Below are 11,561 nucleotides of genomic sequence, written 5' to 3'. Positions count from 1 at the left end.
GTACGCATTTTCCGACTTCGCTGAACGATGATGTATCGTCCTGGACACATTGCATAATGCTGTCTACACCAAACCGCGCGGATTTGCAGATGCTAACGTAGCTCTCTCCCCACAGACGGCGGCGCCTGTGTCGCCATGGTCGGCAAGGACTGTGTCGCAATCGCTTGCGATCTCCGCCTCGGCATGCAGGCTCTCACCGTCTCCAACAACTTCCCCAAGATCTTCCAGTACGGCGACCACGTCTTCCTGGGCCTGACGGGCCTCGCCACCGATGTTAGCACCGTCTCCGACCTCTTCCGCTACAAAGTCAACCTGTACCGCCTGCGCGAAGAGCGCCACATTGCGCCCAAGACGTTTGCCAACCTCGTCTCGTCGTCGCTGTACGAGAAGCGCTTCGGCCCCTACTTTGTCAGCCCCGTCGTTGCCGGCCTCGAGCCCAAGACGGGCCAGCCGTTTATCTGCGGCTTCGACAGCATCGGCTGCATTGATTTTGCCAAGGACTTTATCGTGTCGGGTACGGCGAGTGAGCAGCTGTTTGGCACATGCGAGAGCCTGTGGGAGCCCAACTTGGGGCCGGAGGACCTGTTTGAGACCATCTCCCAGGCGCTGCTCAACGCCGTGGACCGCGATGCGCTGTCCGGCTGGGGTGCGCACGTGTACATTATCGAGAAGGACAAGGTGACCAAGCGGTTGCTCAAGGGACGGCAAGACTAGAGGGGAAGGGGTGACGAGAAAATGAGGGCAACGGAGTGTGTAAGACAGATGGATCAAAGAGCGAGGTAAATACGAGCTCCTCGTATCTTTCAGTATCTGCACTCTTGGAGCGTCCTCGGTGTAAGATACCATTCGTCTTTTAATGGATGGTCCAAAATACGTCGTCCATCCATCCGTGCAGCGCATTGAAATTAAACATGTAATCTACGATAAAAGAAAAAGCGATATGAGTTCGCCAAGGTCGTTGCAAGTGGAGAGTACGACCATGGCTTCGCCTGGCTAACTTAAATATGAACGGAGTCTCTTTTAACAATTTTTTTAATATTTTGGCCGCGGCTTGTTCCTATCTAAGAGCCACCCCCAACGCTGAATATAGTTCCACATTTTAAAATACATGTTCCTCCGAATGTATACCAAATAACCTGAGATGCGTGTGGTATTTAGGTTATTTGGTTTTCCTTCATTTTCGTCCCCCTTTCGAAATGATGTCTATATGTCTATCAGAGGTCCATATTCATCCGAGCTTGATGAATCCCGTGTTCTCTGCACCATAGGCCAGGCAATTTTGCATTCTATTAAGAATGCGCATTCTCGCCAATTTTCTTTGAGAGAAGTGAGGCAAGATCCGTAGATACCTGCTCCCCATTAGTTCTGCTTCTTCGCCGTGGTGACCTTGGTGACCTCGGTGGACGGAGCATCAACAAAGAAAAGGCGCTCCAAGAACTTGAGCACCTCGTCGATGAGCACCACCGGCGCACTGAGGACCAGAACCGCCTTCCACTCGTTCCAGTTGAGCGGCAGGATCGAGAAGAGCGTCTGCAGGAACGGAATGTACAGCAGGGCAAAGTGCAGCGCCATCGACAGCGAGATAGCGTAGACCAGGATCATGTTCTTCCACAGCGGCAGCGTCAGGAGTGACTCGCTCGACGACAGCGCGTTGATGGCGTTGAACATCTCAATAACGACCAGAATTGACAGCGACACGGTCGACGCGGCCTTGGCGCGGTCGTCGGCGAACATGGCGCAGCCAATATCAGAGAAGTCGGCTGAACAGCGGTGGAAGTGCGACAGCTGCCAGAAGCTAATCTGAGGGCCCTCCGCATTGTACATAAACCACCATGCATAGCCGGCGACGGTGGCCAGGCCGACGTACGTGCCAATGACGAGGTACCGGAAGAAGAGCCAGCCACTGATCAGAGCTTCGTCCCGCTTGCGGGGCGGGCGGCGCATAATGTCATGGTCAGGCGGGTTGAACGAGAGCGCCGTGGCCGGGAGACCGTCGGTGACCAAGTTGACCCACAGCAGCTGCACTGGGATCAGAGCCTCAGGCATGCCCAGGGCAGCCGTCAGGAAGATGGACACGACCTCACCAATGTTGGAGGAGATCAGGTAACGGATGAACTGCTGCGTGTTGTTGTAGATGGACCGGCCCTCTTCAATAGCAGACTCAATGGTGGCAAAGTTGTTGTCGGCCAGGACCATGTCGGCGGCCAGCTTCGACACGTCCGTGCCAGAACCCATGGCGACACCAATGTCGGCCTTCTTCAGCGCAGGGGCGTCGTTCACACCATCTCCAGTCATCGCCACGACCTCGCCGAGCTGCTGGAGCAGGTCGACCAGGCGGGACTTGTGCGTGGGCTCGACACGGGAGAACAACAAAGCGGTCTTGGCGGCCTCAAGCTGCTCGCTCGGGCTCAGGTTGTCAAACTCGCGGCCCGTGTAGCTCTTGCCCGTCACATCCTCGTCGGCGCCAAAGACGCCGATCTGGCGACAGATGCTCTCAGCGGTGTTGCGGTTGTCGCCCGTGATCACAATAACGCGGATGCCAGCTTCTTTGCAGAGACGGATGGACTCGGGGACCTCCGGACGGGGCGGGTCGAGCATGCCAACGAGACCGACGAGCGTCATCTTCTGCTCAAGCTGAGCGTATTCCGAGGTCGTCTTGGCCGAGTGAGCGAGCGCGTGGCCAGAAACATCGTCGACGGTGGCCAGAGCAATGACACGAAGACCATCGTTGCCGTAGTCGACAACCTCACGCAGCAGCAAATCAACCAGGTCGCGGGTCAGCGGCACCTTCTTGCCGTCGGCGCCCACCAGAGTGTGCGAGCACCGCTCAATGATCGACTCGGGGGCGCCCTTGACCAGAAGCTTCTCGGCATCGCCGTCCTGGACAAGGACAGACATGCTCTTGCGGTCGCGGGAGAACTCGTAGGTGGCAAGGCGAGGCAGTTTCTCCTCGTAGTAGGCGCTGGCGTGGTGAACAAGGTCGCGGGGCTTGGTGTTGGCGGGGGCAACGGGACCGATCTTCTCAGCCAAGACGCGCAGTGCACCCTCGGTGGGCTCGCCGATGTTAGTGAAGGTGTTTGAGAGCGAGTCGTAGGCAAGGCGGGCATCGTTGCAAAGCGCAGCGACCTCGGCCAACTGGCGGACGGTAGACGAGGACTCGGACAAGTTGGTCACGGCCTTGCCACGGGAGGTTTTGATGTTGCCACGAGGCGAGAAGGTGGTCCCCTCGACGGTCAGCTCCTCCAGATCCTTGCCATCCTCGCGGATGTAGACAATCTTGTTCACGCTCATCTGGTTGGTGGTCAGGGTGCCCGTCTTGTCGGAGCAGATAACGCTGCAGCTGCCGAGAGTCTCGACAGACGGCAGGCTGCGGACAACGGCGTTCTTGGCGGCCATCTTGCGCGTGCCCAGAGCCAGACAAGTGGTGATGACAACAGCCAGGCCCTCGGGAATAGCCGCGACGCCAAGAGACACGGCAATCTTAAGGTAGTAGATAGCGCCCTTGGTCCAGTTGCCGTGGCTCGGATCGCCAAAGTTGGGGATGTTGATAAGCCAGACGAGAATGCAGATGACGGTGATGACCTTGGCAAGAGAGTCGCCAAAATCGTTGAGCTTCTGCTTGAGCGGGGTCGGCTCGGAGATTTGAGCGGTTATGCTCTCGTGAATATCGCCAATAGCAGTGTTGGAACCGGTCAGAACGACAACGGTGGTCGCGCGGCCCGTGACCACGGTGGTGCCAGAGAAGAGCATGTTGACCTGGTCCTGCTTGACGGCCTTGTCGTCCTTGACGACAGCGGCGCTGTCCTTGTTAACACTTTCGCTCTCGCCGGTCAGAATGGCCTGGTCCACAGCGAAGCTGTTGCTCTCGACATGGACCAGACGGCAGTCGGCTGGGATGCGGCTGCCAACAGAGACGGAGACGATATCGCCGGGAACCAGTTCGTCGGCCTTGACGCGGGCGACGGTGCCGTTGTTGCGGATGACGTTGGCCTCGTTGGCCGAGTACTCTTGGAGCGCCGCAATGGCCTTCTCGGCGCTGCTCTCCTGCGAGACACCGACGACGGCATTCAGAATCAAGATGGTGAGGATGACGGCTGGGTCCACAAAGGCACTCCAGCCACCCTCGTCCTCAAACAAGGCGAGCACAAACGACACGACGGCTGAGCCCAGCAGGATAATGACCAACTGGTCCTTGAACTGCTCGAGGATGAGCTCCCATAGCGGAGTAGGTGGCTCCTCGGCGATGGCTATGGGCGAGGTTAGCATCTTACTCCGCAAAACAACATCTTAGAAACAATCCTGGCTCTCCCCGTCCAATATATACGTACAATTACTGCCGTGCTTGGCCCGCTTCTCGCGGACCTGGGCGTCCGTCAGTCCAAGAGCGCCGTCAACGCCAAGCTGGGCGAGGACCTGCTCAGTCGACAAGGTAAAGGCGTTCTCCATGGCGAAGAGGGTCAGGTCCAGGACCTCAACAACGCAATGTGAGTCAACACTGAAGCTCGATGTGAGTCTCGAAAACTTTGGAGATATGCCAGGTGCTATGCAGAATCTGACAAGGTCGAAGACTGTGCCAGCAGCTCTAATGTAGCTACGCCCCGACTGGACACTGAAGAGGGGGGACAAAAAAAGATCGGACACGGCGTGGAGGAGGCAAGGGAGGGACAAAAGGAGTAAGAAGTGGGAGACAAGGCTGGCTTGCAAAGACGTGCTTGCAGTCTCCGCTGGACTGGTAAATGTCCGTCACAACGAGGCGTCCGTTTGAAAGCGGTCCAGGGACCAATTGCGTGAACGCAGGCCTGTCGAGCACTGGATGATGCAAGGAACAGACCAGGGCAGCGAAAGGAACGCGGCGGAGGACGACGAAAGCAGCAGAGCAGCAGCAGAGAAACAAAAAGAAAAGAAAAACAAACGACAGAAAGAAAGGGAAATAGAAAGCCGGAAAGACAGAAAGTGAGAGGCTGGAATAAGCCGGGCTAAGGCACTGCTGAAAAATCACAGCTAGAGAAAACTTCCTATTCCAATGGCTCCTGTCCGCGGAGGAAACGTGTTCGGCGGCGGCAATGGGTGTGGTGCGGGAGTTTGTCCATTTATCAGAGTCAAAAAGTGAGGTTCCAACATCGCCCAGAATTCCCCTGAACAAGCGACGTGTCTTTTAGGCCGTAGCAGCTTTTTAGAGAGATACTACAAATACGGCGCCTGTAGAAAAGGGAAGGCGCACCGTGCGTTTTTGCCATTGCCAGGCACCCAGCTGGCTAGCGCCCCTAGTTTCAAACAGCAAACACGTTTAAACTATCTTACCAGGCGAGGCAGGTACGACCCTGTTGCAACGCCACGGCCGTCACTGTCCACCAACCAATCCAAGACCTACTTCTCACTAGCTCCTTCCTCCGTATCGGGCTGCCCATGTTTCCGTTAGATGCTCGGCACTCTTCCGTACTTTCCGCCTGCTGAGTATTCTGCCACCCAAACGAGGCCCGTTGCCTGCCGTTCTTGCCTGCCGTTCTTGCCTGGCCTGCATGAGAAGGAATTTGCCTGCAAGCACTTGCTGTCGGGAACTTAAAAGATTTGGAGAGCAACAGGAAGGAAAGAGCTTCCAACACGTCCCCCAGGCCCCACTTGCAGCAACCATTACACAACCCAACAAGCGACACTGGGCAAGAGCCTCCCGGTCAGTATGGCTGGCCAGGCCCAACTAGGGCTACAAATACTCCTTATAGAGGGCCACGTCGCCTCTCAGGCCTCTAACCAGCAATCAATAATCGTGCACCTGTTTGATCCGCGCTGAATTGAGCCTCAAATCGAGAGGTCACATGGCGAAGAAACCACACAGCCGATGATCGCCACTGAGACCACGGTGTCTATTATACAGATGGCCAACGAACAATGGCTGACAAAAGGCTCGGATAAAACGAACGAACAGTGGATGGTGAGAAGAAAAAAAAAAAAAAAAAAAAAAACTAGAAATAGGGAAAAAGACAAATATTAAAACTACAGCGGAAACAGTGTCGTGAAATAGATCAGCTTCCTCTTTGGTGGAACGCGTCTTTGGTATGGTGCGCAATGTGATACGAGACAACTAACGCAGCAAAGTGCTTGAACCGAGCGTACTGGTAATGTTCTTGAACTTGGTATCATTTCTGTCTTATGCCAGCCGGCTTATATCCTTCGTCTCAAAATAATGCGGCCGAAACCAGACCGGGCATCCACAAGCATATGTCTTGTACTATCATCTGACGACAGTTTGTCCGACTGTCCGCATCGATCCTACATGCTTTCAACAAGCAACCATTGGCCGAAACGTAGTGCTCATCGTCGGATGTGAGTCAGGTCCGTGCCTCTCTGCTCACAGCCCGGCCAGCACGCTCTGTACACCCACGCTGCTGGCGTCTTCGCGGCGTTGCACGAATGCCTTGAAGTCGGCCTTCTGCAGCTTCTTGCCGCTGACGCCCGTGCCCGCCGCCGTGGTCAGGTTGCGCGAGCGCTCGCGCAGAGCCTCGGGGCCAATGATAAACAGGTAGCCCACCTCAGTGAGGACCTCGATCGTGGCCTCGCCGTCGCGGCTGAGCGGCCAGGCTTTCAAAGTCGACACGTACTTGGCAATGTCCTTGGTGACCATCAGGCCGCCCGTGGCGTTGACGGCAAACTTCTTAAAGTGCTCAAATAGGAGCCGGAACAGCGCCATGGCCAGCTCACTGCTAAACATGTCGAGGTTGCGCCCATCGATGGACTGCGTCGCCAGCGTGGCCACCTTGTCGAGGAACGTGCAGATGGCGAGGCACGTCGGCGTCTGCAGCGTGTCCACAAGGCTCTCCAAATCGTTATCGCGCGGCCGAAAGTCGGTCCGCTTTTGTGTGGCCAGCGTCTTGGACACCGAGTTGACGACCACGTCCACCGTCGTCTTGAGAATGCTGTTGGTCTTCTTCTCGATGGAGTCGATGCCCACGCGCGTCTGCGCCTCCATGTTGCGACGCACTGTTGGGTTCGAGTCGGCCAGCCGGATAAGCACCGTCTGGATGAAGCGTGCCATGATGCTCGTAATTGTCACGGCAGGCCGCACCGACGGCAGATAACTCAGGTCGGGCTCCGTCTTGACATTTTCCTGCGACGTCGCCACGTCCAGCGCAGCGTCGAGTGCCGTCTCCACGTACACGCGGCCCATGGCCATCATCAGCAGGCCCAGCAGCACGTTGACGTCCTTGGGCGTCTCAGCGGCGCTGCCCAGCTCCAACGTCCGGCGCACGCTCTCGGCCAGCCATTTCATCATGCGCTTGGCGCTGGCCGTGCTGAGCACGCCGTCGTCGTCAGAGACCTCAATTTCGTTCTTCTTGTCCGTGTCCTGGATGCCAGCGACGCGCAACATCATGGTCTTCTGGGTGGGCGTCAGGTCGGACGACTCCAGTCGCTCCATATAGGCGTCCTTGGCCGAAGCCAGCAGCTGCGTGCCCTGCTGGGCAATCTTGCCCATGAAGCCCGCGCGCGTAGCCTTGGGTCGCCGCGAGTGGTACAGCGTAAACTTGAAGAGTAGCGAGTTGTACATCTCCTCCAAGCTCCTCCGCTCCTTTTCAATGTAGGAGCTGCCCACCAAGTACGGGACAAACAGCTCCTCGACCTGCTGGTCCAGAGTCTGCGCAATCTGGCTGGAGCAGGGCTCTGGGTGCTCGGTCAGGCCGTGGGTCTTGAGGTCTTCCACAAGCGCGCCGATGTAGCTCCGCGACGCGTGCAGGGACCGGAGATAAGCAAGCATAGAGACGGTGCTCGCTTTCTCGAGCACCATTTCCAGGCGCTGCTGGATGGACTGCTGGAAGACGCGCTGGATAAACTTGATCAGAACCGTCTCGTAGTAGGGGAAGGCCCGCTTGATGATAAACGACTCCTCCTGCATGATGATGCGGACTTCGTCAATCAAAGACTGCAGGCTCGGCTCAACACCTGGTGGGTCGGCGTCAGGGTCGGCCAACTGGTTCCATGTCTCGCCGTCGGTCGTGACCTCGTCCGTCAGGAGCTGGTCCCTGTCAATAAAGAACTGGTGCTGGTTGACAAACGCGGCGATGACGCTAGTGCCGCCGTTGAAGTCGTGCAGCACCTTGGCGCACTCCAGCATATCGTCAAAGTTCTGCCGCCGGTAGCTGTTGTTGAACTGCTTCAGCAGATCCTGCTCCAATGTCTCCGAGAATTTTTCGAGGGCCTCGCGTGTATTGTGTGTTTGGCCGCCGCCGCCACCGCCGCCCGCACCGTTCGTACCACTGCCGTTTGTCAAATTGCTCGTTCCGTTTGTGCCATTGACTCCGTTTGTGCCGTTGGCCCCGCGCCCGCCTTTCGTCTCGGCCCACGATGCCGGGTCCAGCCGCTGGCTGATGCGCATCAGCTGCCTTGAAATCACGGCACAGCGCACTTTGTTCTCAGCACCACCCTGCCGCTGGATATCTTCGAGCGGCGTCAACTGCCCCGTCTCGCACAGCTCTGTCCAGCACTGCACGAGGAAGGTGGCGTCCAGCGCGCGCCTCCGCTTGCGGTCCAGCTCCTCGAGCTTCTCGCCAATCTGCACGGCAATGTTGCCACCGCCCGTGTCGGGCCCTTGCCGGCTACCCCGCTCGGTCGACCCATTTTCTGCCTCTCCAGGGTTGTTCAGGCTCAGGTCCAGCGCCTCAAACTGCGTCATGGACTGGTCGAGCTTGCTGCCGAGGGTGTCGAGGGTCTGGTCGTGTTGGATCTCCGCGCGGCGCACCTGCGACAAAATGTCTGACTCTTTTTCCTGGAGCTCCTCGGACAGGGAACCGAGTTGGGAGAGTGCATCTAGTAGCAGCGAAAGAGGAAGACTGTTAGCTCGCGACTCCCACCTCCACCCAGCAGCAGTTCCAGCGCATTCTTTGCGATGGCACACTGTAGCACAACTTACTCTCAAACGTCCGGATCAACGGTTTCGGGTCGAATGCCTGCTGTGCCGCCGCCCCAGACCGGCGATTGGACGGTACAGCCGTCTCAGCCAACGTGTCCACAAAATCGCGGACAATAAAGTCCTTACTAGAAAAGTCGTCGAGAGTGAAGCTGGGCCCTTTGGGAAAGAGGGCCCTTGAAGCGGCCGACGAAACGCGCTCCATTGTGTCTCCGTTGCAGACAGCGTCGACGGGAAGAGGGCGGGAATATGAGTAGGGATCGTTATACTGCGTTCAACGGTGAAAGGAGGCGGCCAGAATTGAGGGGAATGGAGGTTGCTGATGGGCCGCAGCCTCGCATCGCCCAGCTATCCGATCCAAGCGGCAGATGTGGTGGCGCGTTGGATGCTGTGGTCGTCAATGTCGTTTGTCTTATGTCGATTGCGCCGTCGGTGCTACAGAGTGACGGTGGAGGAAAGGTGTTGAGTTGGGGCGGCTCTGGTGGCCATCTTGGAAGGGAGCAACATCGCGGATCGACAGCTTGCCCACTGGATGGCGCTGGATGTTAGCGTGGCGCGTGGCTGCAGTCGTACCGCCGCTGGAGCAATAAGTCGTAGTCACTGTGGCTTAGGTGTGGGGTGTCCTCGAGGGCGCTGCTGGGGGAAAGACAGCGCTTGTGATTGGACCGCCGAGTCAGCAACAGGGAGGGACGCCCCAGCCCAGGCCCCCAAACCACATGCTTGAACCAAGCCAAGTGCGCGAATCTTATGAAGAAGGTGCGAGCTACAATCCAGGAAACTACGACATACAACTAGATGATGGACGCTTGCCCTGCCGCGCGGCCAACGTGATCGCTCCTTCACTTGTTTTGCTGTTTATATCTCTGCCTACGGGTGCTCTTTCCAACTTCGATCCATTTGATACTTTCCCACCTTTCTCTTCCCGCCGGCATCCACAGGCAATTCCTCCCTTCACACACATAATGTCGTTCTCATCGCGAGACACGCTGCTCTACCGCAAAGATGCGCGGTCTGGCCACAAACTACTGACACCCGAGGAGCGGCTCGAGATTGTCAAGGTGAGTTCATTCTCGTTTCGTTCATCCAACGACGTCCCAGACACGGGCAAATGGTCGGCCAACTTCCGGTCTAGAAGACGAGTTCTAAAGACAAAGACGAATGACGAGGTGAAATTAGATGGCATCTTCGTGCCGTTTTCTTTACGCCGCCTTTCGTTTTGTCTTGTTGCTTGAATCGATGATTGGCCGCTTCTCTACTTGATGTCTGCCCTGCCAGCCGTCCTCGTCAGCCGGACCGTGAGCGATGCTGCCGGTCACTTCATCAAACACCTCCGTCAGCGACGACAATCGAGAACACAAGACTAACACAGCTCTGTCTTGCAGCCCTACCTCCCATCACCACCCAAATCAAATGCTGCACGAACCGAGACCGAAAAAGCAGGCAGCCACAGCGACTCCGGCCACGCCGGTCACTCCGGCCACTCCAGCGCCAACAAGTTCCACCTCCGTGACACGACTCGGGAACGCTTCAGCGTCCGCAGTTTCGTCGCCCACCAGCTCTATGTCCTCGTGTACACCATTGTCCATGCCATTTTCTCCGTTTACCGCCGCTTCCGGGTTGGCTACCATGGCGTCCGCGACCGTATCTACTCTGTCCTCAAATACCACCACCGTACGCCCGAGATCATTGCCCGCGATGTGCGGGACTTGCGGCGACTTCCCAAGCACCTGAGTGTTGTCTTGCAGCTCGAGGATAATGGCCACGGACTTGCCGAATTAGAGCGCCTCGTAAACGAGGTATCCGATATCGCAGCCTGGTGCGCCTCAGCCGGCATCCCCATGCTCTCCGTTTACGAGCGGACAGGTGAGATTTGATGGCCCGGAGAAACCTGGCGATGCAGCAGCGTAAAATAATAACATTTGTACAGGTATTCTCAAGAGCTACTTGGCCGACACGCACCGCGCCGTATCGCACCGTTTAACAACCTACTTTGGCCGTGTGCACCCCGCCGTGACGCTACAGGCGCCGCATCTTCCCTCTATCGAATCGACGGTGTCCCCGCACGCACGCGAGAACGGCGAGACTGACGACGGACACATTACCGTCATGCTGCTGTCGGAGGAGGATGGCCGCGACTCGCTTGTGGACCTGACCAGGACGCTTTCTGAGATGGCCCAGCGATCCAAGATCTCTCCGTCCGACATCAGTATCGACCTGATTGATGCCGAGCTGACCGAGAGCGTCATGGCTGAGCCCGATCTCCTGCTTCTCTTTGGCCCCCACATTGAGCTCTCAGGTTACCCGCCCTGGCAAATCCGCCTGACCGAGATCTTCCACCTGCCAGACAACCAGAGCGTAGGCTACCAGGTGTTCCTGTCGGGCCTTTACCGCTACGCTGGCGCTGAGTTCCGTGTTGGGCGGTGAGCAACACAACCGTTTTGAGGCCGTTCTTAAACCGACTTGCCGCAAGCCATGACAATCAAATCGTGCAAGTGCTCCACCAACTTTTTACCAGCTTTGATCGCCCGCGTTGGTCTATTTTTATTGCGACCTTAATATTGCGACCATATTTTCTTATTTATATTTCCCTCCCATGGCATTGCAAACTACTTCAGCGACCCAAGAGCGTGTGTTTTCATGTGTTATCGACGTGAGAATTAAAGAG

At 57.0% G+C, this 11,561-nt stretch overlaps 4 protein-coding genes across 4 annotated transcripts; 2 read left to right on the top strand and 2 right to left on the bottom strand.

Moving 5' to 3' along the window:
• Positions 1-135: 135 nt before the first annotated feature.
• SPBR_07895 (20S proteasome subunit beta 3) lies at positions 136-714 on the top strand (the record flags this gene model as incomplete). The annotated part of the gene is made up of 1 exon (XM_040766149.1): positions 136-714. One exon carries the CDS (start codon positions 136-138, stop codon positions 712-714), a length of 579 nt encoding a protein of 192 aa, XP_040616497.1.
• Positions 715-1,359: 645 nt separating this feature from the next.
• SPBR_06524 (Ca2+ transporting ATPase, sarcoplasmic/endoplasmic reticulum) lies at positions 1,360-4,446 on the bottom strand (the record flags this gene model as incomplete). The annotated part of the gene is made up of 2 exons (XM_040764780.1): positions 1,360-4,247; positions 4,329-4,446. 2 exons carry the CDS (start codon positions 4,444-4,446, stop codon positions 1,360-1,362), a joined length of 3,006 nt encoding a protein of 1,001 aa, XP_040616496.1.
• A 1,900-nt stretch (positions 4,447-6,346) lies between these two features.
• Positions 6,347-9,101, bottom strand: SPBR_06592 (uncharacterized protein; the record flags this gene model as incomplete). Its single annotated transcript, XM_040764848.1, has 2 exons — positions 6,347-8,796; positions 8,900-9,101. 2 exons carry the CDS (start codon positions 9,099-9,101, stop codon positions 6,347-6,349), a joined length of 2,652 nt encoding a protein of 883 aa, XP_040616495.1.
• A 757-nt stretch (positions 9,102-9,858) lies between these two features.
• On the top strand, positions 9,859-11,320 carry SPBR_07204 (di-cis-decaprenylcistransferase; the record flags this gene model as incomplete). Its single annotated transcript, XM_040765458.1, has 3 exons — positions 9,859-9,954; positions 10,279-10,759; positions 10,824-11,320. The coding sequence occupies 3 exons, from the start codon at positions 9,859-9,861 to the stop codon at positions 11,318-11,320; spliced, it is 1,074 nt and encodes a 357-aa protein (XP_040616494.1).
• Between the last annotated feature and the right edge of the window lie 241 nt (positions 11,321-11,561).

The sequence above is a fragment of the Sporothrix brasiliensis genome, assembly GCF_000820605.1.
Source record: "Sporothrix brasiliensis 5110 chromosome Unknown Cont20, whole genome shotgun sequence".
Classification (NCBI taxonomy): Eukaryota; Fungi; Ascomycota; class Sordariomycetes; order Ophiostomatales; family Ophiostomataceae; genus Sporothrix; species Sporothrix brasiliensis.
Note: the sequence above shows the minus strand (reverse complement) of the source record. Positions and strands in the feature narration are given on the sequence as shown.